The sequence below is a fragment of the Glycine max genome, chromosome 10, assembly GCF_000004515.6.
Source record: "Glycine max cultivar Williams 82 chromosome 10, Glycine_max_v4.0, whole genome shotgun sequence".
In the NCBI taxonomy this organism is placed as follows: domain Eukaryota; kingdom Viridiplantae; phylum Streptophyta; class Magnoliopsida; order Fabales; family Fabaceae; genus Glycine; species Glycine max.
In genome coordinates, this window is record NC_038246.2 from 42,907,629 (window position 1) to 42,933,504 (window position 25,876).

The window sequence follows — 25,876 nt, forward strand, 5'->3', positions numbered from 1 at the left end:
TATCCCCAAGTCCTTTTATGAAGAAGAGTGCATAATAAGAATGAGTTGAAACATAAGAAAGTCAGGCATTGTCTTCATTTCACACAAAGTAAAAATTCATTTCGGTGTGTTTAGACCATTCATTCATGAAGATTTCTAGCTATATGAAGCACAATTCACTGTCACATTCACTTCAATTCATATGTATTTTCTTTTCACCAAAAAAATTTATATATATTTTCTCCGTACTTAAATATAAAAAAATGAATTAAATTTCAAGTTAATTAAAGAAGTCAGTTAATACTATTCAATGCTACTAATCGCATTTGAAAAAGTAAACTGCATAACCCATGCAGATTTAATGATTCCATGGATTCAAAATAACAACTTCTCGCACCCTTCATCCCGTTGCTATCCATACGTAATGCATATACAGTACAATTTTTTTCAGAATGTTTGTCCCATAAATGCATATCAAAGTGTCTTAAAACAAATTTGTTTTCTAAAATAATGTCCCATAAACAGTTGAACAAAACACTGAAAAGAGAATAGAAAAAGAGAACTTATCCTAACTGTTTGCTTTCTTAAATTTTAGGATCACTAGTTTTGAAAATATTTTCAAAATTTAATGGAATTTGAATGAGAAATTAATTACTAAAATGGTGTAGAATTGTTTTTAGAAAATTCTATTATTATTTTAAAAAGTGAAGAAAATAAAAATGCTCTTAATTATACATTTGAATAAAAATACATTATTTGCAAAGATACTAACATTGTTGACGAAGTTAAGGATTTCCTGTATAAAAACGAATTGAAAAGTAATAAACTGATGCTTGGAAATGTGCATTCTACCCAATGCTGAAAATCCATGAAAATCAGAAGATACCCAGCAGAAATACCATTTCAGTCCCATATCTACATAGTTTCATGAAGTTAACAATTGAAAAAAAAAACACACAAAGGAAACTATATATCAAAAAGAAAGGCTCCAGGAGCTTGGTAAGGACTTCGAGTCTTCAACGGCAATGGCCATGAAAATACTAGCGACAAGCAATTGTGGATAAACTGGCACCACCATGAACCATATATGGGCATAATATGAACAGCAAATGTTGAGATTTCTACAACTAATCTACAATCTATAATAGACATTAAAAAATATTTGTTTATAAAATAACAACTATATTAAAAAGTTATATACAATTAATTATAATACATATACACAAGGCTAAATTGTTTTTAATTCCTTATAATAACATGACAGTTTTACTTAAATGCTTATAATTTTAATAATTACAACAAAGTTCTTATAATTAACTTTTTAAATCAAATCCTTAAAATGCAACATCATTGATCGTCTCTTAAAAAATTGTGACGGCTTTCAAACCCATATTATATATCCTTATCACTTCTAGCTGCACTTGTTTGCTTCAGTGTCTTCACTCCTTCCTCATTATATTGTTGGTGAATCCACTAACAAATCAATATGAATTCAATGTATTAGATTGATGATCCGAGAAATTCCTTATGAATATAGATAAAACAGCATACTACTTCCGGCCACCTCCTTGACGTCCATAACAATCACCATTAGAAGGTTTTACATACAAAGCAACACCTATGCAGTGAGTATTTTCCAAAGACATTGTATAATCTGTTGGAAATCTACTTTGATGTATAGAACAATAAAAGCATCACCAAATGTATTTACGAGGTATGGTTAACATGTGTATTAATTAAGGGTCATGTTTAGGGAATTAAGAAATAAAAAAAATTATGCAAAAGAATTATCAACTGAGATAAACTCTCTTAATTTTGATACATTATTAGTTTAGAAAACTTTTTAATTGTGTACTCTATACTGATTAGAAAATGACCAAGATATAACTTTAAAATACTTGTTAATTTCATATTTAGATGATAGTGGGAGTCTAGCATTGTTAATTTCAACTCATTTCTATTTTTTGCTGGTCATATTAGAATTGTGGGTGTGTGCTTCCAGTCTTTGTATTTAGAGATTAGGATGGGTTGGTTTTGTGTGTTTGTTTATCAGTGTTCATGGCTTGGGACACGATGGGCATGCCTTGTTAAAGCACTACTTGTGCATTTATTAATATATACGAAGAAAACTTGAACTTTAATAATTTTAGAATAGAGAGAGTAATCCATAAGATCATTAGGGTCGGTCTAATGATGAGAGATGGAGAAGTATGCATGAGGTTATTTAAACTTGTGATCATTGTATAAAAAAAATAATCCATAAGGATTAAAAATAATCAATTTAGTTTGTTAATATTGAATTTGTTTAAAATTTATATAAAACTTTCAAAAATGGGTGATTGCAGCCCAAAATAGAGAACGATTTTGGTATTTCCACCCATTTTTTTCTAAGTTCACCTATAACCTTAATTTTTTTAACAAAAATACCATTGACGAAAACATTTTTTGTCATGTGTCTCAAAGAGAGTTATTAAGATATTCAACAAAAACATATTTTCTTTATATGATGTGAAGTCAAACCCTCTAATTTTTTTGGTAGAGTGGGAAAACTAAAAGAAGACAAAACCTAGCTATTGAGGCTAATTCCCTTCAATACTCAAGCAACACATCTTCAGACCCTCTAATAACACAACATAAACAATTAAACATGTCTATGTTATTTATCTCAAATTTTTTTGTCAAACTACACAATAAAATGTATTTTTGTTGCATATTTTGATAAGATTTAGTTGAAATATTCAACAAAAACACATTTTCATTATATATCTCAACAAGATTTATTCTAGATATTTTTAAAAAATACATTTATGTTTTATATCTAGATACGCAACAAAAACATATTTACATTTAGAATATTTCTTGTCAATTATTTTAAGTCTTAAATATAATTTTGGTTTCTTGTTTTTAAAATAGAAATATTTGATCTCTTATTTTGAATTCTTATATTTTATTTAATTAAATTATTTATTGATGATAGCTTAAATGGATATGTTAGATTTATGATTCAATTAGATACAATAAAAAAGAAAAACTTAAGCACAATTGAAGATTAAATTAAATTTAAATATATTTATTTTAAAATAGAAGAACCAAAATTATATATTGAACAAAATAATAGAATCAAAATTTCATTTAACCCTCTTTTTTTAAGTTAGGGGTAAACCTAAAAAAAATAGGAAAGAGAATTGCAAAGACCAACATAGAAACCTAAAGAGTTCAACAACTCGAAGAAGTGAACCAAGCCCATCCAACTTGAAGACTAAGTGGGCAATCACTTCTTACACCTCATTTTTAGCTGGTTTCGCCCGTTAATTTTTTATATTCTGAAGTTACCCTTCTCCACCATGGCCTCACCCCTCTGATTCGTCACCTCTCCATCTCCAGGGACTGCAGTAGCTCCCTCCACCTCTTTGTTTTCGCCAGCATCACCAAGGTTGCCGAAGTGAAACTCACCGGTGAAGATGTAGACATCCCCACTGCTCACTGCCACATTACGGAATCATTGATGCAAAATGATACATTAAGAAATCATTGATCCGAAATGATACGTGTATTCTAAAAATGTATGGAATACATGTATCATTCTGGATTCAACGAATCCATAATATACAAGAATTCCATAAATGTATACAGAAATTCCAATTCCGTAATATATGTTGATATATTACAGAAGTATTCTAAAATACATTTCAAAATACCCATATGGGCCATTTAATATGCAAGAGCAAGTATTCTAGAAATGTATTTTGAAATTCTTGTTCTGTAATATATAAACATATATTCTAAAACTCATTTTTGAAATGCCTTCTTTTACGGAGTACGCAAGAACAAATCATGGGACACAACTACTTACCTTATTCTGCATAATGGCTTCAACAACGATGATTGCAAAGGCTACACTGGCGAAGGTGGGGTCACTAGCGTCAATGGAGGTGCCTTCACCGGAACAAAGGGCATCAGTCCATTAAGGCACTTTGTTATTTCAACGGGTTGCACCAAGTAAAAAATTGAGTGCATAAAGCAATTGCCGACGATCAGAAAGTCGATGTGTAACATCGTGAAATCGCCAGAAGATGTCGGAGACCATGGACTCGTTCGAGAAGCAGTTCTGAATGTGTGACAGAATGCGTGTGCGTGTGTGAGTGATAATGAGAAAAAAGGAGTTTAAATTAGCAAACAGGGAGATGTATTTAGCAGGAATCCTCGTGACAGGGCCCAAAACGGCCTTTCTTCACCTTTTAAGAGGAATTCCAAGAGCCACCATACTTCAAGGCTCCAAATCTCCAATAACTCAATGAAAACATCTGACAATTTTTAATCGAGCTTCTTTTGGCCAGTAACTGTTTTTTAAGCTTCTTAGTTGAGCTTTAGTGAAAATATTTTCGAAATTAACATAGCTTAATTTTTTATTTTGTTTTGAAAAAAGAAAAAACTAATCTGTCTTGAATTATAATAAAATAATTAGCTTGACAAGTTCAGTTGACAGAATGACAGTATAAAATAAAAATAAATAAAGTATACTTATAACATGAAGATAAAATTGAATTTGAGATAAGTTAACATTTCATCCATTAAAAAATTAGATTTAATTGTATTTTAATTCTTTTAGTTTAAATTAAATGAAATTTTAGTTTTCTAAATTTTTAAGCTATTTTAAGTTCTTTGATTTTAAAATTAAATAAATTTAATCATTTAATCGGTTTTCTTATATTAATAACTCTTAAATTATAATTTTTATCAAATATTTAGGACTTACAATAGATTCCAATCATGATAGAATTTTTAAAAATTTGAACTTAGAAACTCAGTAAAAAAATTTTTTTTTCATAAAATTAATATTTAATCGGTAAGTTTTAAATAAAAGAAAGTTTAAAATAATTTAATTCATTTAATATGTGGGAAAATTTTAAAAATAAGAATATAAGAATTTCAGGTTAAAAAATGGATCAAAAGATTAAATTTATTTAATTTTAAAACAAATCACTTAATAATGAAGTAATTTAAGAATCAATCAAGTGATTCAACATAAATAAGTAATATGTTGAATCATATTATGTTTAATTCTTTGATAAAAATAATTATTAATCAAATTTTATTATTTTTTAGTCCAACTTTGAATTATTCAAATTTTAAAGAAAAAAGGAGTGAAGTAATTTAAGAATCAATATGAGGCATCAGACATTATTCAATTTATAGGGATTAAAAATACTAACCATACTTTTGGGATCTGATCATATCCGATTGAGAGTGAAAAGGATCTTAACTTTTTGTGAATGATTGATATTTACACTACACTGCACACGTGCATGTCTATTTTTTCTCTGTTCTACAAAATGTAATCATAGACAATAGAAATATAGTGACTAAGGTTCACTCATCTGATCCGAGGAAGAAGAATGCATCTGTTAGCATCATCCTCTTCTCTTTCTCCTTCTCTCCCTTCTTCATTCCCTCGCCCTTCTCTCCATCTCCACCTTCACTTTCCTTCCCAAACTACCCAGCTTCGCCTCCATACCCCACCACCCCTTTCTTGCTCCCTTAATTCTTCTTCTTCTTCTTCTTACGTGGAACAATCTGCTTCATCTTCTCAGGTTTTTCTTCAATATTATACTGGTGCATTCACTGTTCATTGCTGCAACAGTACAACCCTTTTATTGGAATTGCTAACTGCTGTTGGTTTTAAACATGTTGATGAGCCAGATGCAGAATGGCTTGCTGTACTCCAGAGCTTATTGGGTTGCTGAATCTCTCATAGCTTGGGACGTGGATGTTGGAAACGGGTTTTCTTGCTACCTGCTTGCCAGCAAAAATGCTTCTTTGACCATTGCAAATTGCCAAATTCAAGGTTTGGATTTCTCACAATTACTTCTACTTGTTCAAGTATGTGGAGTAGAAAAATTTCACTGTTGCTTATTTACAATTGATTACAAGTGACAGTGGACATTGACTCAATGAATTGTTAAATGACAATTAACAGGCGAGGATTTGAAAATTAAGCTTCAGGAGGATAGGGTTGGCCTTCCTGCAAATGTAATCTTTCGGATTTTTCTAAATGTTAAGCGCGCTGCTAATTGCTTTATAGTTTTATTATTTTTTACAATCACATATAGTGGAATAATGATCACTTATGAATGCAAACTTTGCGTGGTTAGGTGGTGGAGAAATTTCCCCATATTCGAGGTCACAAAGTTTTCAGCCTGCCACCTACTTTGGATGTTAAGCCTCTTCTTAAATTCCGGTTAGCAGTTGTTATTTGTGATTGTAAGTTCTGTTCTTTCTGCAATATCACATAGAACTAGAATTATACATACAAGTTATAGAGTTGCGTGCGTGTTTCTTTATTAGCTATTTAGCATAGTATATTTCATTTCTGTTCTATCATGCATTAGATTATAAAGTAGAAAAGCTTTTTGCAGTATATTCATGTTATGGAAGGAAAAGTGCCTTTGCTGTCACAAGTGTCTACTAAGTATTTCCTTTCTTCGTTTTGTACAGCTGATGGGGAATGCATGAACTGTACTGGTTTGCAATTACCTGGTGTTTTAGATGACCTTTTCTCATATAGTGGTCCCCTTGGTGCACTTTTCTCAGAGGAAGCTGTGTCACTTTACCTGTGGGCACCTACTGCTCAAGTATATTTTCTTCTATTGAAAAAGATCTTGATATCAATGTGCTCTTCAACAAGTAATACATATTATCTGCATAATATCTTTTTGGTAAAAACAGGCAGTGCATGCTTACATCTATAAGGACCCATCAGGAGATGATCCCATAGAAATTGTTTGCCTTGAGGAGGAAAATGGTGTTTGGAGAACTAAAGGACCAAAAAGTTGGGAAGGTTGTTACTATGTTTATGAAGTATGTGTTTACCACCCTAGCACTATGCGGATTGAAAAATGCTATACAAGTGATCCATATGCAAGAGGGTATGCTCTGTTCATGCTAGTTTGCCATCAATTATCTTTGGCAAATTATTTCTATACTCTTGATTCTAGCATTCATGAGTAACATTTAGTAATACATATTTTAAATGATTAGATATAAAATTTAACTTCCTAAATGTTTTGTGTATTTTAACCCCTCTTTTTTCTGTATTTAAGCAGACTTTCATCAGATGGCAGGCGGAGTTTTCTGCTTAATCTTGACTCTGTTAAGTTAAAACCTGATGGATGGGATAATCTGGCAAATAAAAAACCTACTATACATTCTTTCTCTGATATAAGCATATATGAAATGCATATAAGGGATTTCAGGTAACTATTTAATGAAATTTGTAATTTTATTTGAGGATCAATTTTGTCTTTTATTTTTGTAAGTTTACAAAATGGATGTTTTCTAGGACCCAGAATTCTAGACGACCTAGGTGAGCTTTGAAACATTAACAAGTATGCCTCAAGCCTTCAAATTAAAATTAAAATAATGTTTTATATTTTCTTGTGTATGAAAATGGAATTTTCATAATGTCCTCTCCCTATGTGATGTGAAAATCTCTGAACTTTATGATTCTGCTTTTAGTGTAAATGCCCTAAAAAACATTCTAGAGTACTCCTACATACTGAAATGGATACTTGTGATTTTGTTGTTTGGTTCCGTAGAAAGAGGAGAAAATAGTCAGAGGATAGAGAGGTAGAGAGAACAAAGAGACATGTTCTGTTGCCATGCAGCTCCCTGACCCACAATATACAATTTTTAGTGCAAAGTAAATAACTTCTGTTGTTTCTCTGTTAGTTTTATTGATTTTCAGTTCTCTTGGCTTCTCCATATTACTTTAGACTTTTATTTCCTAGTCTGCTGGTAGATGTCACAACATATTGGCCTATTTCCATAATCTTTAAACCAGTTAATTATTGTGCTTAGTTTTTAGATGTATCACTTGGAAGTTCTGTTTGCTTTGAGTTTTTATGTGACATTTTCTTCTCATTATGGATTCTGGTTTCCTTTTTCTTGCTGCCATAGTGCCAGTGACCTCTCTGTGCAACCTGAATTTCGTGGTGGTTATCTGGCCTTTACATTGCAGGTAATTCTAATATCTTACTCTTGCTATTGCTGGAGTTCAATAAGAATAATAATTTCCATCTTTCATGAATAGTATTGGAAATATTGAACAGTATGTAAGTCCTATCAACTCTCCAATACTCTTTCTCAAATTCCATGTAAATGCCATTCGCAAAATGATGGCCATTCAATATAGATGATGTAACTAAAGAACTTAAATTGAAGAAATTAATCTAAAACTAAATGATATACTGAAAACAAGATTGATATGTGACTGAAATAGTAGGTGCATTAGTAACTGCTATGATGGAATTTGGAGTAACTGTGAGCATATGTTTGAAGGATTCTGCGGGTGTACTTCATCTGAAGAAATTATCAAGTGCTGGTATCACTCATGTCCATCTATTGCCAACATTTCAGTTTGCTGGGGTTGATGATCAAAAGGAGGACTGGAGATTTGTAGGTAAAATTTATGACAGATTATCCTCTGAACAAACCCTTGTTTCACAGTTAAACCTCCTCAGTGCTCCCTTCCATGCATATTTCATGGAACCTCTTCTTGAATGGGCTATACTTGTCTCTTCCTTATAAGACTGGATTTTTTTATTAAAAAATAGTGGTAATATAATGAAAAAAATATTTAAAGAAATCTCACATAATATTTACTGCCAGAGATTAAGCTCTGTTTCCCACCCTCTTGGGTTTCCTTTGTCATAGCATAGTTCATTTCTGATCTATCCTGCATTAGATCAAAAGTATGTGTTGTCAGACACTTGTGAGTCTATATACACAAAGATGCAGATAGTTATCTGTTTTTTTGTATTTATTTGATTATATACAGACATCAATGCAGGCATAGCACACCTTATGCTATTTTTTTGTCATTGATACTCATATCCTTGTCTGTGAGCAAAATGCGAGTCTGTCTGTCTTGTACATTCTCCTATAGTGAAATATGAGCTCATGATTATATTCTTTCAATTTTTTATGTTTGTTATCTGACACAAGCACTCTGATAGATACCTCAATACTGGAAAGTTTGCCACCTGATTCAGATCAGCAACAAGCTCTCATCACAGCCATCCAAAACTTTGATGGTTACAACTGGGGGTATGCTCTTGAATGGCACATTGATTGACAATCCAAACATTTTTTATGTTAAGTTTGCTTTTTTATATGTTGTCTTCAAAAGGTACAACCCTGTTCTTTGGGGCGTTCCTAAAGGCAGCTATGCAAGTAATCCAAACGGTCCATACCGTACAATTGAGTTCCGAAAGATGGTTATGGTATGAATTCATTGTTTTCTAACCGTAAGATCCATAGATCTAATTTTCTATTTAATTTCGTAATTTAGATCAGTAATACTATTCTCTATAGTCAGTAAATCATTTTTTTTTGTTCTGTCTCTTGGGATTTCTATACGTTGCAGGCTCTTAACCATATCGGCCTCCGTGTTGTCTTGGATGTTGTCTACAATCATTTGCAAGGAAGTGGGCCTTTTGATGAACATTCTGTCCTTGATAAGGTCATAAATTATTAAGTTTTCTTTGTTGGACCTGTAATTATTGAGATATGCACAGCTGTCCTATTGAGTATTTCTTCACTATTTTTGTAAAGCCAACCTACTTCTGTGGTGTGACACAATGTATCTTATAGATTGTTCCAGGTTACTATTTAAGAAGGAATAGTGATGGTTTAATCGAGCACAGTACTTGTATAAATAATACTGCTAGTGAGCACTTTATGGTTGAGCGTTTGATCCTTGATGATCTTGTACACTGGGCTGTCAATTACAAGGTGATTGTTTATATCATTCACTGGTGTTCACTCATTAACTCTAAGATTTGTATGCTTTATAAACTTTTTCTGGTTTTCTGTTTATTGGATGTACCCTTTGAATTCCACATAGTACTTCACTGTTGTGAAATATTGATTTTATGTAGAATCTACAATTTTTCATAATAATAAAATTTTCTTCTCATTGGCTGCTTTAAGGGAGTTGCTAGCTCTGAGTTGCAGAGTTTAAGAGCTGGCAGCTTTTGTAGTTTTATTGTTCTTCGTTGTATAAGTTATCATGTTTTAAAGGACTTCTTATCTCTTCCTCCTCTTAATTGTACTTTCTATCAAAATGAAAAATGTTTAATTAAGTTCCATAGATTGCTTATCTTAGACCCCAAGATGCTTTTCCTTTTTCAGATTGATGGGTTCAGATTTGATCTTATGGGCCATATAATGAAGAGCACAATGGTATGTATTGTAACTCACTTTGGCATCTTACTATGTGACTTAATATGAAAACATGTTATCAAATGAGTAAATAAGCTAATGAATGTGTTTGTAATGTTGTTTCACTCTGTTGATCATGGCAACTCATAAAATTGCTTGGGATGTGTAGCTTGTAATTTAGATAAAATTTCAGAGTATATGCTGCAATAAGAGTTGAATGCTAAATTATAGGGATGACAAACAGAATATAAAAATAATGTCAATCTATCATATTTTGGATTATGTGTATCTGAGTAAAAAGCTAATAAAAGATGAATCTGACATCATATTTCGCAAATAAACTATTGAAGTGTTGATTTCATGATGTGGATACAGGTGAAAGCAAAAACTGCTCTCCAATGTTTAACAAAAGAAAAGGATGGACTTGATGGTTCAAGCATCTACATGTACTTGTTCCCCAATGTTGGTTTTTATGAATTAGATTCATTGGTGAATTTCTTTGTTAACTTCATTCATCTTGCTTTCACTCATTTGCATGTTATATTTTAGCCTCATATTCTCTCTTTAACCTTGTTTTTTTTTAATTGAAAAAAGATATGGTGAAGGATGGGACTTTGGTGAAGTTGCCAAAAATGGCCGTGGGGTAAATGCTTCTCAGTTCAATCTCCCAGGAACACAAATTGGGAGGTAGGACTTATCTATTTTCATTGTGTTTTTTAGTGTTGCTTAGTAATCTTTCAATTTCTTCCTTTTTGTCAAAATGCTTAAGATAGAACTTCTAAATTGGATTTTTTTGGGTGCAAAACAAGTTAATCCAAACATGCAACTAGTCATGTAAATTCACATGATATGGTTCTCTTATGTTAATTTTTAGAATTGGTCATCACTGCCTAAAATTATGATGTGAAGTCCAATTTATCTATACAAAATATTTTATTTGATTTAGATTAGTTGTTTTGGAATGTAACATTCAGCTTTAATGACCGAATTCGAGATGCCATACTTGGTGGATCTCCGTTTGGCCACCCTCTACAACAGGGTTTTGTGACTGGGCTACTCTTGCAGGTATTTTCTTTCTTTCTTTGATCACTTATGTTTGATTTTAAAACATTAACTTTAAGCTCATTGCAATCAAATCTAAACACAAATCTGCATGTGGAATGTTTATGGATGTTATTTTATATCATCTATTTAACATTCAAAATTATTACTTTATTAAATATAAAATGCTATCTATATTGTGAAAGTCACTATTAAAATTGAAACTATATATGTTGTCTTCAGAATTTAATAAAACCCAGGGAAAGTTATTGAATAATGCTTCTTCCTAGACATTATGTATCACATAAAATGTTTAGAAACCTATAAACATTATGTTTAATTTTGTCCACATATGATATTGCAGTATTGGTCTGAATTTCCTGCTAAGAGAGGGAATGAGAAGTTACTTCAGAAGGTTGGATTATTAGTTTGTCAGGGGAAGAAGGAGATAATAAATACAGGAATCTGGGGGAAGGGATTGATTGAGTCTTGTATCATTTGAGAATTGACCTTTGCTCTTTGTGAAAGGAAAAACTCTTGGAGGAGAGATTTTTCTCCTTTGATCTGTCAATTCATTCAATTTAATAAATTCTTTCATTTGGAGATATAAGGTGGGTTGGATGGTTAAGGGAGAAGAGAAGAGGGGCAAGGTGGCAGGTTCGATCCCCTCTACTAACAAAACTAACATTCTAACACATTAACATTTACCGATCAAAAAAATAAAATAAAATCTTTCATTTCTTTTACCCCTTTCTGGTTTGAGTTTGAAACATATTCCCTGTCCATTTATCAGTGCTTAATAATTAGTGTTACAACGTGGATTTGGGCCTAACTCTTTACCCACAGCTGCCCGCCACAACTAAGGTGGGCTAGGGGTGACCGCAATTAAGGCGGCTGTCCAACAATTAGCTTGGCTTAATTAGAAGAAATCTAATGTGATTTATTGTTAAAAATTATGGAGGAAATTGTATGCAAATTCTTTTTAAATTCTTGCCTTCAATTTTTATTCCAGAACTTATTCTGAAGGGATCCAATAACTGTCATGACTCATGTGCAGTCATGCATTATTAGATACAGTACAATAATAGCTGTTTTGGCAGTTATGGGTAGAATTTAGGAGCGGTAATGTATTATTAGAATATGCGGTAGAAAATAACTTATCCTGAATTATTCTGTTTTAGAATTAGAAACTGCCTTGGTGACAGTTATTCATAGAAAATGATTGCTGACAGTTATATCTTAGGGTTATTTGATAGTAGGGTGTGTAAGTGTAATTAGGGGAGAAGGTGTTTCTCTTTGAAGTTTGTGGACAGAGAATACTCTCTGTAGGAGAGTTTTGCTCTGGGATTGTAAGTATATTGCTGTCTTGCATGTGATTTCTGTGTTCAGCATTATGTTTGATTGGTTTATCAATTGGTGTTCTATCATATTCTTGAAGGGTTGAAATTCATCCTCTATGTGCAGCCTAATGGCCATGACCATGGAACAGAAGCTAATGCGAAATCCATGCTTGCTGCATCAATGGATCACATCCAGGTCTGCATCAATAGATTTATTGATTTTTGTCTTTATCTGGATGTCTTATTTTTAAGTTCAAAATATTGGAACATACTACGTGAATTGTTTAATATTGTGGTGCCTGCTGACAAATTTGATAGGGATTTCCCTGATTGCCCTTCATGTAGATTTTGCTATTTTAAGTTTGATAAACATATATCCTTATTTTTTTTTTTTGTTTCATCTTTTGAATGGTTTTGTCATTTTAAGTCAATAGTTAGCATTATGGACAAAAGAGATAGTTAGGAAATGCTTTGGATATAATATTTTGACGTTTGGAAGCCATTTTCTGCATATTTTTAATACTATAAGATAGGTGGCGTTTCTTTCTCATTTGCTTAACTTCAAAAGAATTAGCACTTACACTATTATTTTACTTGCACGTAAATTCAACTGAAAGATGGTTTCTTGGTAACTTGAGCAGCCACAAGCTTTGGTTTTGTCATATGAACAAGTTGCATGTGCTTTTGATGGGAGTAAACACTCTGACCATATACAACAACAACAACAACAACGCCTTATCCCACTAGGTGGGGTCGGCTACATGGATCAACTTCCGCCATAATGTTCTATCAAGTACCATACTTCTATCCAAATCATTAAGTTCGAGATCCTTTTTGATAACCTCTCTTATAGTCTTTTTGGGTCTTCCTCTGCCTCGAATTGTTTGCCTTCTCTCCATCTGGTCTACTCTCCTCACTACAGAGTCTATCGGTCTTCTCTCTACATGCCCAAACCACCTAAGTCTATTTTCCACCATCTTCTCTACAATAGGCGCTACTCCAACCCTCTCTCTAATAGCTTCGTTTCTAATTTTATCCTGTCGAGTCTTACCACACATCCACCTCAGCATCCTCATCTCCGCTACACCTACTTTATTCTCCTGTTGGCTCTTGACCGCCCAACATTCTGTTCCATACAAAATCGCCGGTCTTACCGCAGTCCGATAAAACTTTCCCTTTAGCTTGATCGGTACCTTTGCATCACATAACACCCCCGATGCTTTTCTCCATTTCATCCATCCTGCTTGAATGCGATGATTCACATCCCCTTCAATTTCTCCATCATCCTGTATTACAGACCCAAGATATTTAAACCATGTGACTTGAGGGATAATATGGTCTCCTATTTTCACCTCTGAGTTTGAAACCCTCTTTCTTTTGTTGAACTTACATTCCATATACTCCGATTTGCTTCTGCTTAGGCGAAAGCCATGTGTTTCTAGAGCTCATCTCCAAGTTTCCAACCTCTCATTCAACTCCTCCCTCGACTCTCCAAGGAGGACTATGTCATCTGCAAAAAGCATGCATCTCGGCGCTATCTCTTGGATTTGTTCCGTGAGGACATCCAGAATTAAGGTAAAAAGGTAGGGGCTAAGGGTTGACCCTTGATGCAAACCAATTGTAATGGGAAAATCGTCTGACTCTCCACCCTGTGTCCTAACACTAGTCGATACCCTATCATACATATCTTGGATAGCTCGAATATATGCAACCCTAACCCCTTTCTTCTCTAGAGCTTTCCACAAAATCTCTCTAGGCACTCTATCATACGCTTTCTCCAAGTCAATAAAAATCAAGTGCAAGTCTTGTTGGTCCATGCGATATTGCTCCATCACCCTCCGTAATAAATAAATCGCTTCCATGGTCGACCTTCCCGGCATGAAACCAAATTGATTCTCAGTAACTTGAGTCTCCTTTCTTAATCTCCGTTCGATCACTCTTTCCCATAATTTCATGGTATGACTCATGAGCTTGATTCCCCTATAATTTGCACAATTTTGTATATCCCCCTTGTTCTTATAGATTGGCACTAACGTGCTTCTCCTCCATTCCTCCAGCATGCGTTTTGACCTCATAATTTCATTAAAGAGTTTGGTGAGCCACTCAAGACCTCTATCTCCAAGAGTTTTCCACACTTCAATAGGTATGTTGTCTGGCCCCACCGCCTTACCGTTACTCATTCTTTTCAACGCTTCCTTTACTTCCTGTTTCTGGATCCGACGATAGTACTTATAGTTCCGGTCCTCTTCTCTTGTGTCTAGACTGCTAGAGTCATATCCATATCCATCATTAAATAAGTTGTGGAAATACGCCTTCCACCTTTCCTTGATATCTTTTTCATGCACTAAGACTTTGCCTTCTTCATCCTTAACACACTTTACTTGATCCAAATCTCTAGTCTTCCTCTCTCTACCCTTAGCAAGCCTATATATAGATCTTTCTCCGTCCCTGGTTCCTAGAGCTTGGTATAGTCCGTCAAAAGCTTGGGCTCTTGCCTCACTCACCGCCTTTTTGGTTTCATTTCTAGCTATCTTATACTTATCCCAAGTTTCAGAAATTCTACACCTAGACCACTCCTTGAAACACTCCTTTTTTACTCTAACTTTGCTCTGCACACTTTCATTCCACCACCACGATTCTTTACCCCTAGGTCCAAAACCTCTAGATTCACCCAACGTCTCTTTAGCCACTTTAATAATCTCTTGGGACATCTTGTTCCACATATCATTTGCACTTCCTTGTGATTGTCCACACCATCCCTCCCATATCTTTTGTTGGAAGATTCCTTGTTTCTCACCCTTCAAGTGCCACCATTTGATCCTTGGTGCTACCCTAGGACTTCTTCTCTTTGCTCTATCTCTAATTCTTACATCCATAACCAAAACTCTATGTTGGGTAGTCAAGCTCTCTCCCGGGATAACTTTACAGTTCAAGCAATACTTCCTATCAGATTTCCTGATAAGGAAGAAATCTATCTGAGAACATGTCCCTCCACTTTTGTAAGTGATAAGATGTTCCTCTCTTTTCTTAAACCATGTATTGGCTATAGAAAGATCCAAAGCCTCCGAAAACTCCAAGATGGATTTACCCTCCTCATTCATCTCCCCTAGGCCAAAACCCCCATGCACCCCCTCAAAACCTCTAGCCACGCTACCTACATGTCCATTGAGATCCCCTCCTAGGAAAACTTTCTCTCCTTGGGGTATATCCTGAAGTACCCCTTCTAGATCCTCCCAAAATTTTACCTTAAAGTGTTCTGCTAACCCAACCTGAGGTGCGTACCCACTAATAACATTAAAGGTGTCCTGTCCCACTACCAATTTTAAGGCTATGATACGATCTCCTACTCTTCTTACATCCACGACATCCTTCTTCCACTCCTTGTCCACAATAATCCCTACCCCATTTTTTGATCTGATTTTTCCCGTATACCACAGCTTAAATCCCGAGTTGTCTAATTCTTTCGCTTTTTCACCTGTCCACTTAGTTTCTTGTAGGCACATAAAATTGATCTTCCTCCTCACCATAACATCCACTATTTCCATAGATTTTCCAGTAAGTGTGCCTATATTCCATGTACCAAAGCGATTCCTCCTGTTTATCAATGCAATACAGAAAATAGACACCCAGATACATACATTATTGTTTGCTAGAGTGCTTGTATTCTGTTATATATTCTGTTGTCAAATTTAGATCATTTGGATATTGTTCAGTATATTTTATATGCATGTCATTGATGTTCTTTTATGTTTTCTAGATTGGAATGGCTGCAAACTTGAAGGATTTTGTGCTAACCAATTCTGAAGGGGAAGAGGTATTCAAGTTGGTCAATTTTCTTTGTCTACTGAAGTTAAAATTGTGCTTTCTGCATATTGTTTTAAGCAAATATCACTGTGGCTCTATTTTGTTATTTGGAATTGGATCAGTAATTTAATTTTAATGAGTGAATTGCACAAGGAATTTTTTAGATAATATTAAAATTCTTAGTTAATTCCTATTTTGTTGTTTGGTTGTATGATCTTGTGTTTACTTTTATAGAAAAAAAGTTTCAGTGTTGGTAAAATTAGATGTTTAAATAATTTATTATTTTTTCTTCTGGTGAGAATGGGTGGTTGTTGTGGCAATATTGGTAGTGATAGAGATGGCATCAGTGGTGGACACAAGGTCAATGATAATTGGTAGCCCAAGTGGTAATGTCAATGGTGGTGTAAACTGAAGAGCAGCGGCAAATGGAGGTGATAATATTGTGGAGAGTGACACTGGTAGGTGTGGTGGAAGCTGTGATGACAGTGGTGGTAACAGGACTAGTGTAACAATGGTGGAGGCAGTGACTATGGCAGTATTGGTAGTAACTGTGAAAAAGATGCTGGTTGTGGTTTTGAACTTTTGGTGAAAATTGACAGCAATGACAATGTTGGATAGTGGGAAAGGTAGCAGTTGCAACTAACGTTAACAACCAAGTGGCAGCTGTGGTGTTGATGATTGAGAATCTAGAAATGGTTCTTGTAGTATTAGACTGAGGTGTTTGGAGTTGTTGTATCACTTGCATGAGGGTTGAAGAGTGCAGCTTATTCTTGCTTCTTGGAATCTAAAATCTTGGTTTGGTCTAGGTTAAGAATTGGAAAGGGCTTTATTTAGATATACTAGATGGGCATTTTTTTTAACTTAGGTAAAAAAAATCTAAATATAAATTAAAATAATATGTATTTAAGAGAAATATTTAAAATTGTAAGGAAATACTTATATTATAATTAATTCAAATAAATAAGCAAGAAAATATAAGTAACTCAAATTAAGTAGGAAAAAATCTATTTCTTTAAAAAATGTAAAAGAATTAATTTGAGTATACTTAAATATGAGATGAAAATGGAAATTTTAACATAAAAAGAAAAATTCAAAAGTAATGATTTTAAAAAAAACTGACATTTGATGGAAAAAAATAAATTTAGCATAAAATGTAGTTTAAAAGTACTTAATAATTTGTGAATTTTTAAAAATTATAAAAACTGTGGTGAAACGTGTCTTGTGGAGAAAAATGGTATGATAGGAGACATCAAGTGTAAGAACTCTGTTTTATTATATATGAGTGGATTGTTCAGTGTTTCAATTCCCTGGAATTGTCATTAGAAATTAGAATTCTAATTCTAAAAGATGTACTGATGTTGACATTTGGAATTCAGAGGTCCAATTCTAATTCCAGGACAGTATTGGTTCCAATGCTGGTGGTGTTACTGTACATACTCTGATCAATACAATTATGGAGATTGAGAGTATTTTTTTTGTGATTTTTTTGGGAATAGCATGCAGATATCTTGTAGCTTTAATTGGTTTTCTATTCTGCATACATGTGAAAGCAATTGTGGTCTGTAATATGCACAATAATGAAATTGGAGGCGTCTTTTCTCCACTGGATGCTAATCATGCTATCATCAAATGATATTTACCTGTTGTCAGAATAGTACCCTTTGTACGAGAAATCTTGCCTAATAACTTCATTGCGATCGTCTCAGGTAAAAGGGTCAGAAATATTAACATATGGTGGGACACCTGTTGCATATGCCTCATGCCCCATAGAGACAGTAAGCTTATTCACTTATATATTCCTCAACTGTTCTTCCTCTTAAATCTAAACATGCTCTGTATTTTGAGAAACATCAAGAATTTAAATTATCAGTATTGAACATCATTTTTTGAACCAGAGATCATCTAATCGGCATCTTTAGATGTTTTGCAGATCAATTATGTTTCTGCTCATGACAATGAAACCCTATTTGACATTGTGAGCTTAAAGGTATCATAAATATTTTCAAAATTCTGTTTTGTTCATGCAATTTTTTTTTTCATGGTCTCTGATACAAATCTGTTCCTTACTTTCAGACTCCAATGGATATCAGTGTATCTGAGAGATGCAGGATAAACCATTTGGCAACCAGTATTATAGCATTATCACAGGTTAAAGAAGTTAAATGGTTTTATTCACTATTAAAATTTTGAGATTTTTTATGTCTATTATTTTGTTGATGCATTTATATTCTTATCTTGGAGGCTTCATTAAGTGAACCAAATAGGATAGGATAGAAGTACCAAAAAATATATGATAGGATAAACTTGCCCAGATATAAGGGCACCAAGGTTAGGAGGAGAAGATTTAGATTGGTGCTAACTTTGTATAAGAAGAGGAGGTAAAATAAATTAACTACAATCCTTTTCGCCTGATGAGTGCATGGTGTTGTCTCAGTAAATAAGTGCCTCTGTGATGTCATGGTAATTTTTACTCTTTTTTGTGGACAAGCTCTTGACTTACAAGAAAAATCATTGGGAGATGTTTTTGACTTCTGTAACTGAAACTGAAATTTCATCCCCTCAGAAGTAGACTTGTAAATCATCTGATTATCTTTTGAGAAGTGTGTGTATTTGTGTGTAATTTTTTAAAGAAATGGCAACTTGAATTTTCTTACATACAGAAATATTTTTATTTTTTCCACTGTTAAACTAGATTTCAGAGTCAGTGAGTTTTGATGAGTTGGATCCCAGCTGCTTCCCTATATTTTAATAACCAAACTGATTGCTTAGATTATAATAGACAATTTCTTTTAGTGAGTCTATTCTGGTGCTAAAGAATTTCTGTTCTTAGGGTATACCATTTTTTCATTCTGGAGATGAGATACTCCGCTCAAAATCACTGGATCGAGATTCTTACAATTCTGGTGATTGGTTCAACAGGTATTTTCTATATATAATAATCATTTTTACTGTTTTGACTTTGCCAAATTAGTATATCATCTACTTCATTATAATGTTCTAATAGTTATATTCATTCAAATCCTGTTATTTTCCTCCTTGTACCAAAAAAAAAATCCTGTTATTTTCCATTGACTTAGTGAAACTTACAATGTGTTTCCTTGTGCACTCTCAATTTCAGACTTGACTTCACATACAATAGTAATAATTGGGGTGTAGGACTTCCTCCACAAGAGAAAAATGAAAAGAACTGGCCACTGTAAGCATCTGAATATTTTATTATTACCATTTACAAAATATGCTACACTGGTCAACAACTTGTCCAGCACTATATGATATAATTATGAGCTCTGGGTTATTGAATTTGTGATGTACTACTATTGTTAGTTTACAGCTTGTGTTGCATCTGTTTTACTATATAATGATCTTGAGTCTCCTTCGACTTTTCAGAATCAAACCAAGACTGGCAAACCCATCCTTCAGGCCTCAGAAGACTGACATCCTTGCTACGGTGGACAATTTCTTGAACCTGCTGCGTATAAGATACTCTTCACCACTTTTCCGCTTGAAGACAGCTAACACTATCCAGGTGAGACATTTTAAATTTCATCATTATATAAAATTATTTCATCTATGACTATTAGTGCCTGGATATTAAGTGCTTAACCAACAGAATGGATATTCTTTATCAGTGACTAATTATTTCAATTATATTTTCTTACGGCCAAGGCATCAGTATTTCCATTTTGTTTCTGATTCATTTTTATGTCAGATTTATAGTTAATATGGAATTTTGTTTCAACATATAGTTGAAACAAGTTTTCAAATTTCATGTTATTTTAAATCCTTTTTTTTATATATAGTAATCCCTGAATTCATTAGTTATTCATAAATTTCTGATAAATAGCCATGTGAGGTGGGTTTAATATGTTGGTCCCAATTACCTAAAATTGTTCAAACTCTTGGATGGTACTATTATAATCTGCTTCACTTTCAATCCCATAACTAAAGGAGTTGGTCAATTAGTTTGAGAAAAGTGGGAGGTAAAAGAATATTCTACACAATTTTAGTGTATATTTTCTATATAATCATCAGTATTGTCTTTACCATTATCATTAATCTGACTAGTAGTTTCTCAGGCTTTAACATCTGGATATTTTAAAATATTACATATCTTTTGGTTCTTGTGAATGAGTTCCATTTCTCAGAATCCTCAGCCTGTGATGAAATTTGACTAAAATTTTCTTTTATTTGGATCATGATTTGTATGTTTTCTTGGTGTTCTTGGATCTTACAGATAAGTGATAAAACATCTAGAGAAAACATTCATGCATAAATATTTAATTTTCCAAGATCTAAGATTTTGGGTATACAAGACCTAAGATTTATCTGTCATCTGCAGGAACGAGTACGCTTTCACAACACTGGACCATCATGGGTTTGTGGAGTCATAGTGATGAGCATTGAAGATGGTCACAATGGCTTTCCTGGGTTGTCTCAGTTGGATCCCATGTATGTTAAAGCATATAGTAATTTTTTCTTTGAAGACTTGAACATTCTTTAGTTTTGTTGACAAATGGTGTTTGGCAGATATTCGTTCATTGTGGTTGTTTTCAATGCGAGTCCAAAAGAAGTATCATTTGTTAGCCCTGCCCTGCAATTGAGAAATCTCCAGTTGCATCCCATACAGGTACAAATTAAACTTAAGTATTTAAATGTTGAAAATTGGAATATTTCCAAACTATGTTTTGAAAAAATAATGTTTTGATGTAATATTCGAGTTTGGTGTATTAGTCAACTTCCAGTTTTTGGTAGAAGTTTTAAGTGGCCTTTCTTTATGTTCATAATCTATTTAACTTAATATGATTTTACCTTGACTATATTGCTGCATAAGGTTTTAAAATTTGTGAGAAGGCATTGTTATAACTGTTGTAGCGGAGTGATTTTGCCTTTGTGGACTAAAGAATCAACAGAACACTAGAATTAGTTTTCAAATGCACAAGAAAAGAATCTGCTGCATATTGATTCGTGTTTCTTTGGTATACTGTGGTAGATTTATCCATTTATAATTTCAGAAATGGTGGTCATTGGTCAATTCCCTTTTCTGTATTATGTTGTAGGTATCATCATCTGACGACCTTGTTAAGAGCTCAAGATATGAGGCATCTTCTGGCTGTTTTGTTGTGCCTCGAAGGACAACAGCTGTGTTTGTGGAGCCAAGGAAAACGTGAGTCACTGCTTCAATCAAACATTGATTTAAGCCAAGAAAGAATGTAAAAGTTGCCTTGGGATACTAATGGGGTGATGATGCTAGTTTTGGTTCATGAGGATGGATTCTTTTGTGACCTTCACACACTGAACACGTTTGGATGTTCCCAAATAATCTCCTCTTAAGCCAGGGATGGAACCTGAAATAAACAATAAGATATTAGTTGCAAAGGGAACGAATGAAACTGAAATTAAGCAAAAAACTTTAACTTATTATAGACTATAGAGGTCAGACTTTCAGCTAAATGTGATTGCAGTCCTGAGTCAGCATATCTTCCACTCATGTCTAATCTAAAGGATTAGCAAATGTGGAAATGCAAAAAAAGCAAATTCTCCATAAAATACAGTTCTTGAAAGGGTGTCACTAGCAATGTCCATCTACTTATCGGCTGATTTACGAGACAAATTCAAACAACCTATGATCTCAAAACGTCCAACAGTCTCGACTCAATTATTAAATACAAAGTAGAACATAAGAAATTTATTCAAAAAAAAAAAAAACTAAACAAACCAACGAAACGATATGCATCTTCAAACTATTACGTATGCTATTTTATTCAAACTATGTTTACTTCTCTCCATCGTTACTTTATGCTCTTCATTTGTCATTAGAACAGTGTTCTGTGACACAAGAGTTGCACAAGGTAGCGGGGAATGGTGACCTTTTAAAAAGGTAATTAGAAAAATATAAAATTTGATTGGTAATAATTTGCATTTTTTCGTAATTAGAATCATTGACCGAATTATTTGCTTAATGTTCAATGACAAAAATATTATATTTTTTGGGATCAAACTCATCCTTTTTCATAAACTGAATGTGTGTTGTCAATTAAGTTACATCTTTTCGGGGGAGACAACATTATATAGTAATACCATGACTTTCTAGAATAACTTTTTGTTCAATAATTATAAAGGTGAAATAAAATAAATAAAATAGACTACAATATAAAATATTTTCCATCCCATTATTTGAATATTTAAAGCAACTCCAATGTCTAAATATAACAGTGTTCTTTTTTTTAATAATATTTCCAATAGAACATTTTAAAATTATTTTATTTCCATGATTTGGAATAAAAAAATTAAAATAACACATCCAATATTTTTCTTAAAGAACTCTTAATGATATAAATAAATAAATAATGTTATTATCTATGTACTTTGTATGTATTCCTTTTTCTTGAGATGGTTCATTCTCTTTACTTTTATTTTTTAAAATGTGTTTGGTATGTTTTTCGGTATTATTTTTTCGTTGACAATATCTTCAGTAATAATTATAAGGATAAATATTTATTTTCATCTTTAAATCTGTAGAGTATTGAAAAAATTTATTTCAGGAAGATAAAAATTTAAATTTTAGTCTCCGAAAGTAAAAAAAGTGTGATAAATCTATCTATGCATTAACTTTCATCCATTACCGTTAATGAAAGAGTCCACGTGTCACATTCATGTACGAATTTGTTAGCACTTTACACATTCAGAAACGAAAATAATTATTTATCCAAAATATAATTTAATATTCATTTTCTCCCTTTTATAATCGTTACAAGTATAACATTACAATAAACACTTTAAAAAAAATAGGAAAACAATCATAAGGTAAAACACACAAATTATGTTTATTATTATATTTGTTCTAACTTATGCTTGCTTTTTTTTATTTTTTTTAAGTATTTATTGTAATGTTATGTTTGTAACTATTAAAAAAAGAAAAAAAATGAAGATTAAATTATATTTTGACTAAATAATTATTTTCGTCCTTGAATGTGTAGAGCGACAATACGTCATTAAATGTATCATGTAAGCTTTTTCATTAACGGTAACAGATAAATAGATTTGTTGTACTTTTGTCACTTTCAACGACTAAAATTTGAATTTTCAGAAATAAATTTGTCAACACTTTACACATTCAAGACGAAAATAACTATTTTTCTCCGTTATAATTATTATACACATTTATTACTATTTTCTAGAATTTTCTAAGACATTGAGTGTTTATACGGCCCATATTAGAAGTCTTGTTTTTTTTTTTGGTTTCTAGTAAGTAGGAAGAGAAAAAGGGCCCTGTGACTATCAACCCAGCCCAATTAGTTTATGTGTCTTCAGGCGAGAGTGCAGCGCCTCTACAGCTAGCGTCCGGTGGGGTGCGATTCGTGAGCTGCACCTCTCTCTCTCGATAATCAGAGGTAACTTCTCTTTAAAATGCAATGTTAAATTTGAATATGCAATTTTACATCTGCTTCACTTCATATAATAATTTACACCCGCTCCTACAGAATGCATACTATTTACCTTGTAGCATACTATGATTTTGATAATTGTTACTTGTGCCTAATCTCTTGTCTGCAATGGCTTACTCGAATGATAATCAATATATTTTCTTGTTCCTGATCTTTTCTATTTTCTTCTCTCTGCTTTGGTTCATTTATTAAGAGTTTTCGTTTTCTATAGGGAGCATTTGTTTGAGGGTTTAGGTTTACATTCCTGGGAATGTTGAGGTGGGTATTATATAACATGCCTATGCTTGTTTTATGTTTTTTACAAACATTCTCATCTCTAAATGATTCCCAGACATGTTTTTGACCATTATTCCCATTCCCCACCAATTCATTCCCATAGAGGTGGGTATAATTTATTCACAAGGAATGATTGAACTCTTACAAGAATGGTAGTGGGTGGTTTGTAGTGAGTAGTGGGAGGAAAAGAGATTTTATTTTTATATTTTTTTAGGAATATGTTTTGTCTTATAATTACATATTCCTAGAAATAAGTTTTAAGTGATACAAAATACCAAACATGGACATAGTATGTTTTCACAAATATCATTCCTGAGAATGTAACATTATTCCTTGAAACAAATGCAACCATAATTTTCCTTCTCTGGCAATTTTAGGCAACTTATTTGCTTTGGAATTGATGGAGGCCAAATTTTTTCGCTTTCTCAAGATTGTGGGTGTTGGATACAAAGCCAGAGCTGAAGCTGCAGGGCGTCTATTGTATCTCAAATTGGGATACAGTCATGAGGTGGAACTAGCCGTCCCTCCTGCTGTCCGAGTTTTCTGCTTCAAAAACAATGTAATTTGCTGTACTGGAATAGACAAACAAAGGGTGCACCAGTTTGCTGCTACTGTTCGGACTTGTAAGCCACCTGAAGTTTACAAAGGCAAGGGCATAATGTATGTTGATGAAGTGATCAAGAAAAAACAAGGAAAGAAATCTAAATAATCATATAATCTAAGTTGATTTCATGAAGTTTAGGACTCAGATGTACATTGGCTACATCTTGCTGCTCAATGATTCACTCTAGGTCTCTCTCTAGCCTTCAAACAGTTTCAGTTTTGGAATCCTTGAACATAGCATTATGGTAATCATGTATGCTTTGAAATAACAATAATTTCTTGCTTCTGTATGATTGATATGTACCTTTTAGCGTTTATCTTGCTTTTCTTGAGACATTTTGTCTAAGGATATAATATTGTTTTGAAAGTCTCATTTTCTTTTTGTTCCCTAATAATGGTTGGAAAATTTGTTATAGGATGGTTCGTTTTAAATTTCACCTCACCTCTTTCCCATTTTTCTCCATGAAGTTTTAATTTACTTTATCTTTGATGCTTAATTAAAGCTCATACGTGCACTTTTCTAAACTTAGGGGTTATAACTAGCTTCAATTTGATATTAGCTCTTAGATGATGTGTGCCTTAAAGCTGCTTATTTTGATGTTAAGAACCTGATTACATTATGCTTCAAGCTTTTAATGTATAAGAAGCTTGTAATGCTGGGCGTCTTCACCATTGAAACATAATCCCAAGGAATCTGATTGATCTTTTCTTTTTATTGGTTGTTGATTTTCATGTTCTTATTTATTTTGATCTTTTTATCCAACTTAGAAGTAAAGCAAACTTGGCTGCATTATTTTCGCTTAAATTGACTGTATCCAATTATCCATTAAATGAACAAGTATTTTATACCCAACAGGGAATTGTTGTAGCACTTGATTTGGGACTTATATGATCAGTTCCTTTTGTATTCTATTCTGAAATTCATTTGTTTAGTAGTTTGTGTTTGGTTTTCTTACTTTAGATGGTGGCTTTTTGAGTGTCCCAGAAGATACTAAAGAATCTCTCTCGTGGATGAGTTTCTGAGGCACAAGCAGAATAATAATAGTGCCATAAAATATTTGAAAGTCAGCTACATTAACTGGAGTAGAATACTTCACAATGTTTCGGAAGCAAGAGCATTGAAAGTAGTTCTTAGTTTCCTCTTAGTTTTTTATCATCTGATATGGA

The 25,876-nt window shown here is 33.0% G+C and overlaps 2 protein-coding genes across 3 annotated transcripts; both read left to right on the plus strand.

Annotated features, from left to right (window-relative positions):
- Positions 1-5,277: 5,277 nt before the first annotated feature.
- Positions 5,278-21,836, plus strand: LOC100780405 (pullulanase 1, chloroplastic). Of its 2 annotated transcripts, XM_003536235.4 has the most exons (28): positions 5,278-5,570; positions 5,680-5,824; positions 5,957-6,009; positions 6,132-6,240; positions 6,475-6,611; positions 6,706-6,905; positions 7,083-7,232; positions 7,936-7,996; positions 8,317-8,437; positions 8,994-9,084; positions 9,167-9,260; positions 9,404-9,499; positions 9,631-9,771; positions 10,171-10,221; positions 10,576-10,646; positions 10,795-10,887; positions 11,175-11,265; positions 12,706-12,777; positions 16,339-16,395; positions 18,092-18,160; positions 18,316-18,372; positions 18,459-18,533; positions 19,216-19,304; positions 19,504-19,581; positions 19,773-19,911; positions 20,725-20,834; positions 20,913-21,012; positions 21,443-21,836. In XM_003536235.4, the coding sequence occupies exons 1-28, from the start codon at positions 5,376-5,378 to the stop codon at positions 21,551-21,553; spliced, it is 2,856 nt and encodes a 951-aa protein (XP_003536283.1). In that variant the 5' UTR covers positions 5,278-5,375; the 3' UTR covers positions 21,554-21,836. The 2 variants fall into 2 exon arrangements, with proteins under 2 accessions (XP_003536283.1, XP_040861766.1); XM_041005832.1 differs by lacking the exon at positions 5,278-5,570 and having other exon boundaries at positions 5,735-5,824; positions 6,132-6,217.
- Positions 21,837-23,635: 1,799 nt separating this feature from the next.
- On the plus strand, positions 23,636-25,082 carry LOC100780944 (60S ribosomal protein L6, mitochondrial). The gene is made up of 2 exons (XM_003536236.5): positions 23,636-23,776; positions 24,484-25,082. The coding sequence occupies exon 2, from the start codon at positions 24,507-24,509 to the stop codon at positions 24,813-24,815; it is 309 nt and encodes a 102-aa protein (XP_003536284.1). The 5' UTR covers positions 23,636-23,776; positions 24,484-24,506; the 3' UTR covers positions 24,816-25,082.
- Positions 25,083-25,876: the final 794 nt, after the last annotated feature.

What these genes read in the sequence shown, in the direction of transcription:
- LOC100780405 (XM_003536235.4), top strand. Translation starts at nt 5,376, where the DNA reads ATGCATCTGTTAGCATCATCCTCTTCTCTTTCTCCTTCTCTCCCTTCT. An exon ending in ATGCATATAAGGGATTTCAG is followed by an intron (nt 7,233 to 7,935) that starts GTAACTATTTAA and finishes TTGCTGCCATAG; the next exon opens with TGCCAGTGACCTCTCTGTGC. An exon ending in GTATTATAGCATTATCACAG is followed by an intron (nt 18,534 to 19,215) that starts GTTAAAGAAGTT and finishes TTCTGTTCTTAG; the next exon opens with GGTATACCATTTTTTCATTC.
- LOC100780944 (XM_003536236.5), top strand. Translation starts at nt 24,507, where the DNA reads ATGGAGGCCAAATTTTTTCGCTTTCTCAAGATTGTGGGTGTTGGATAC.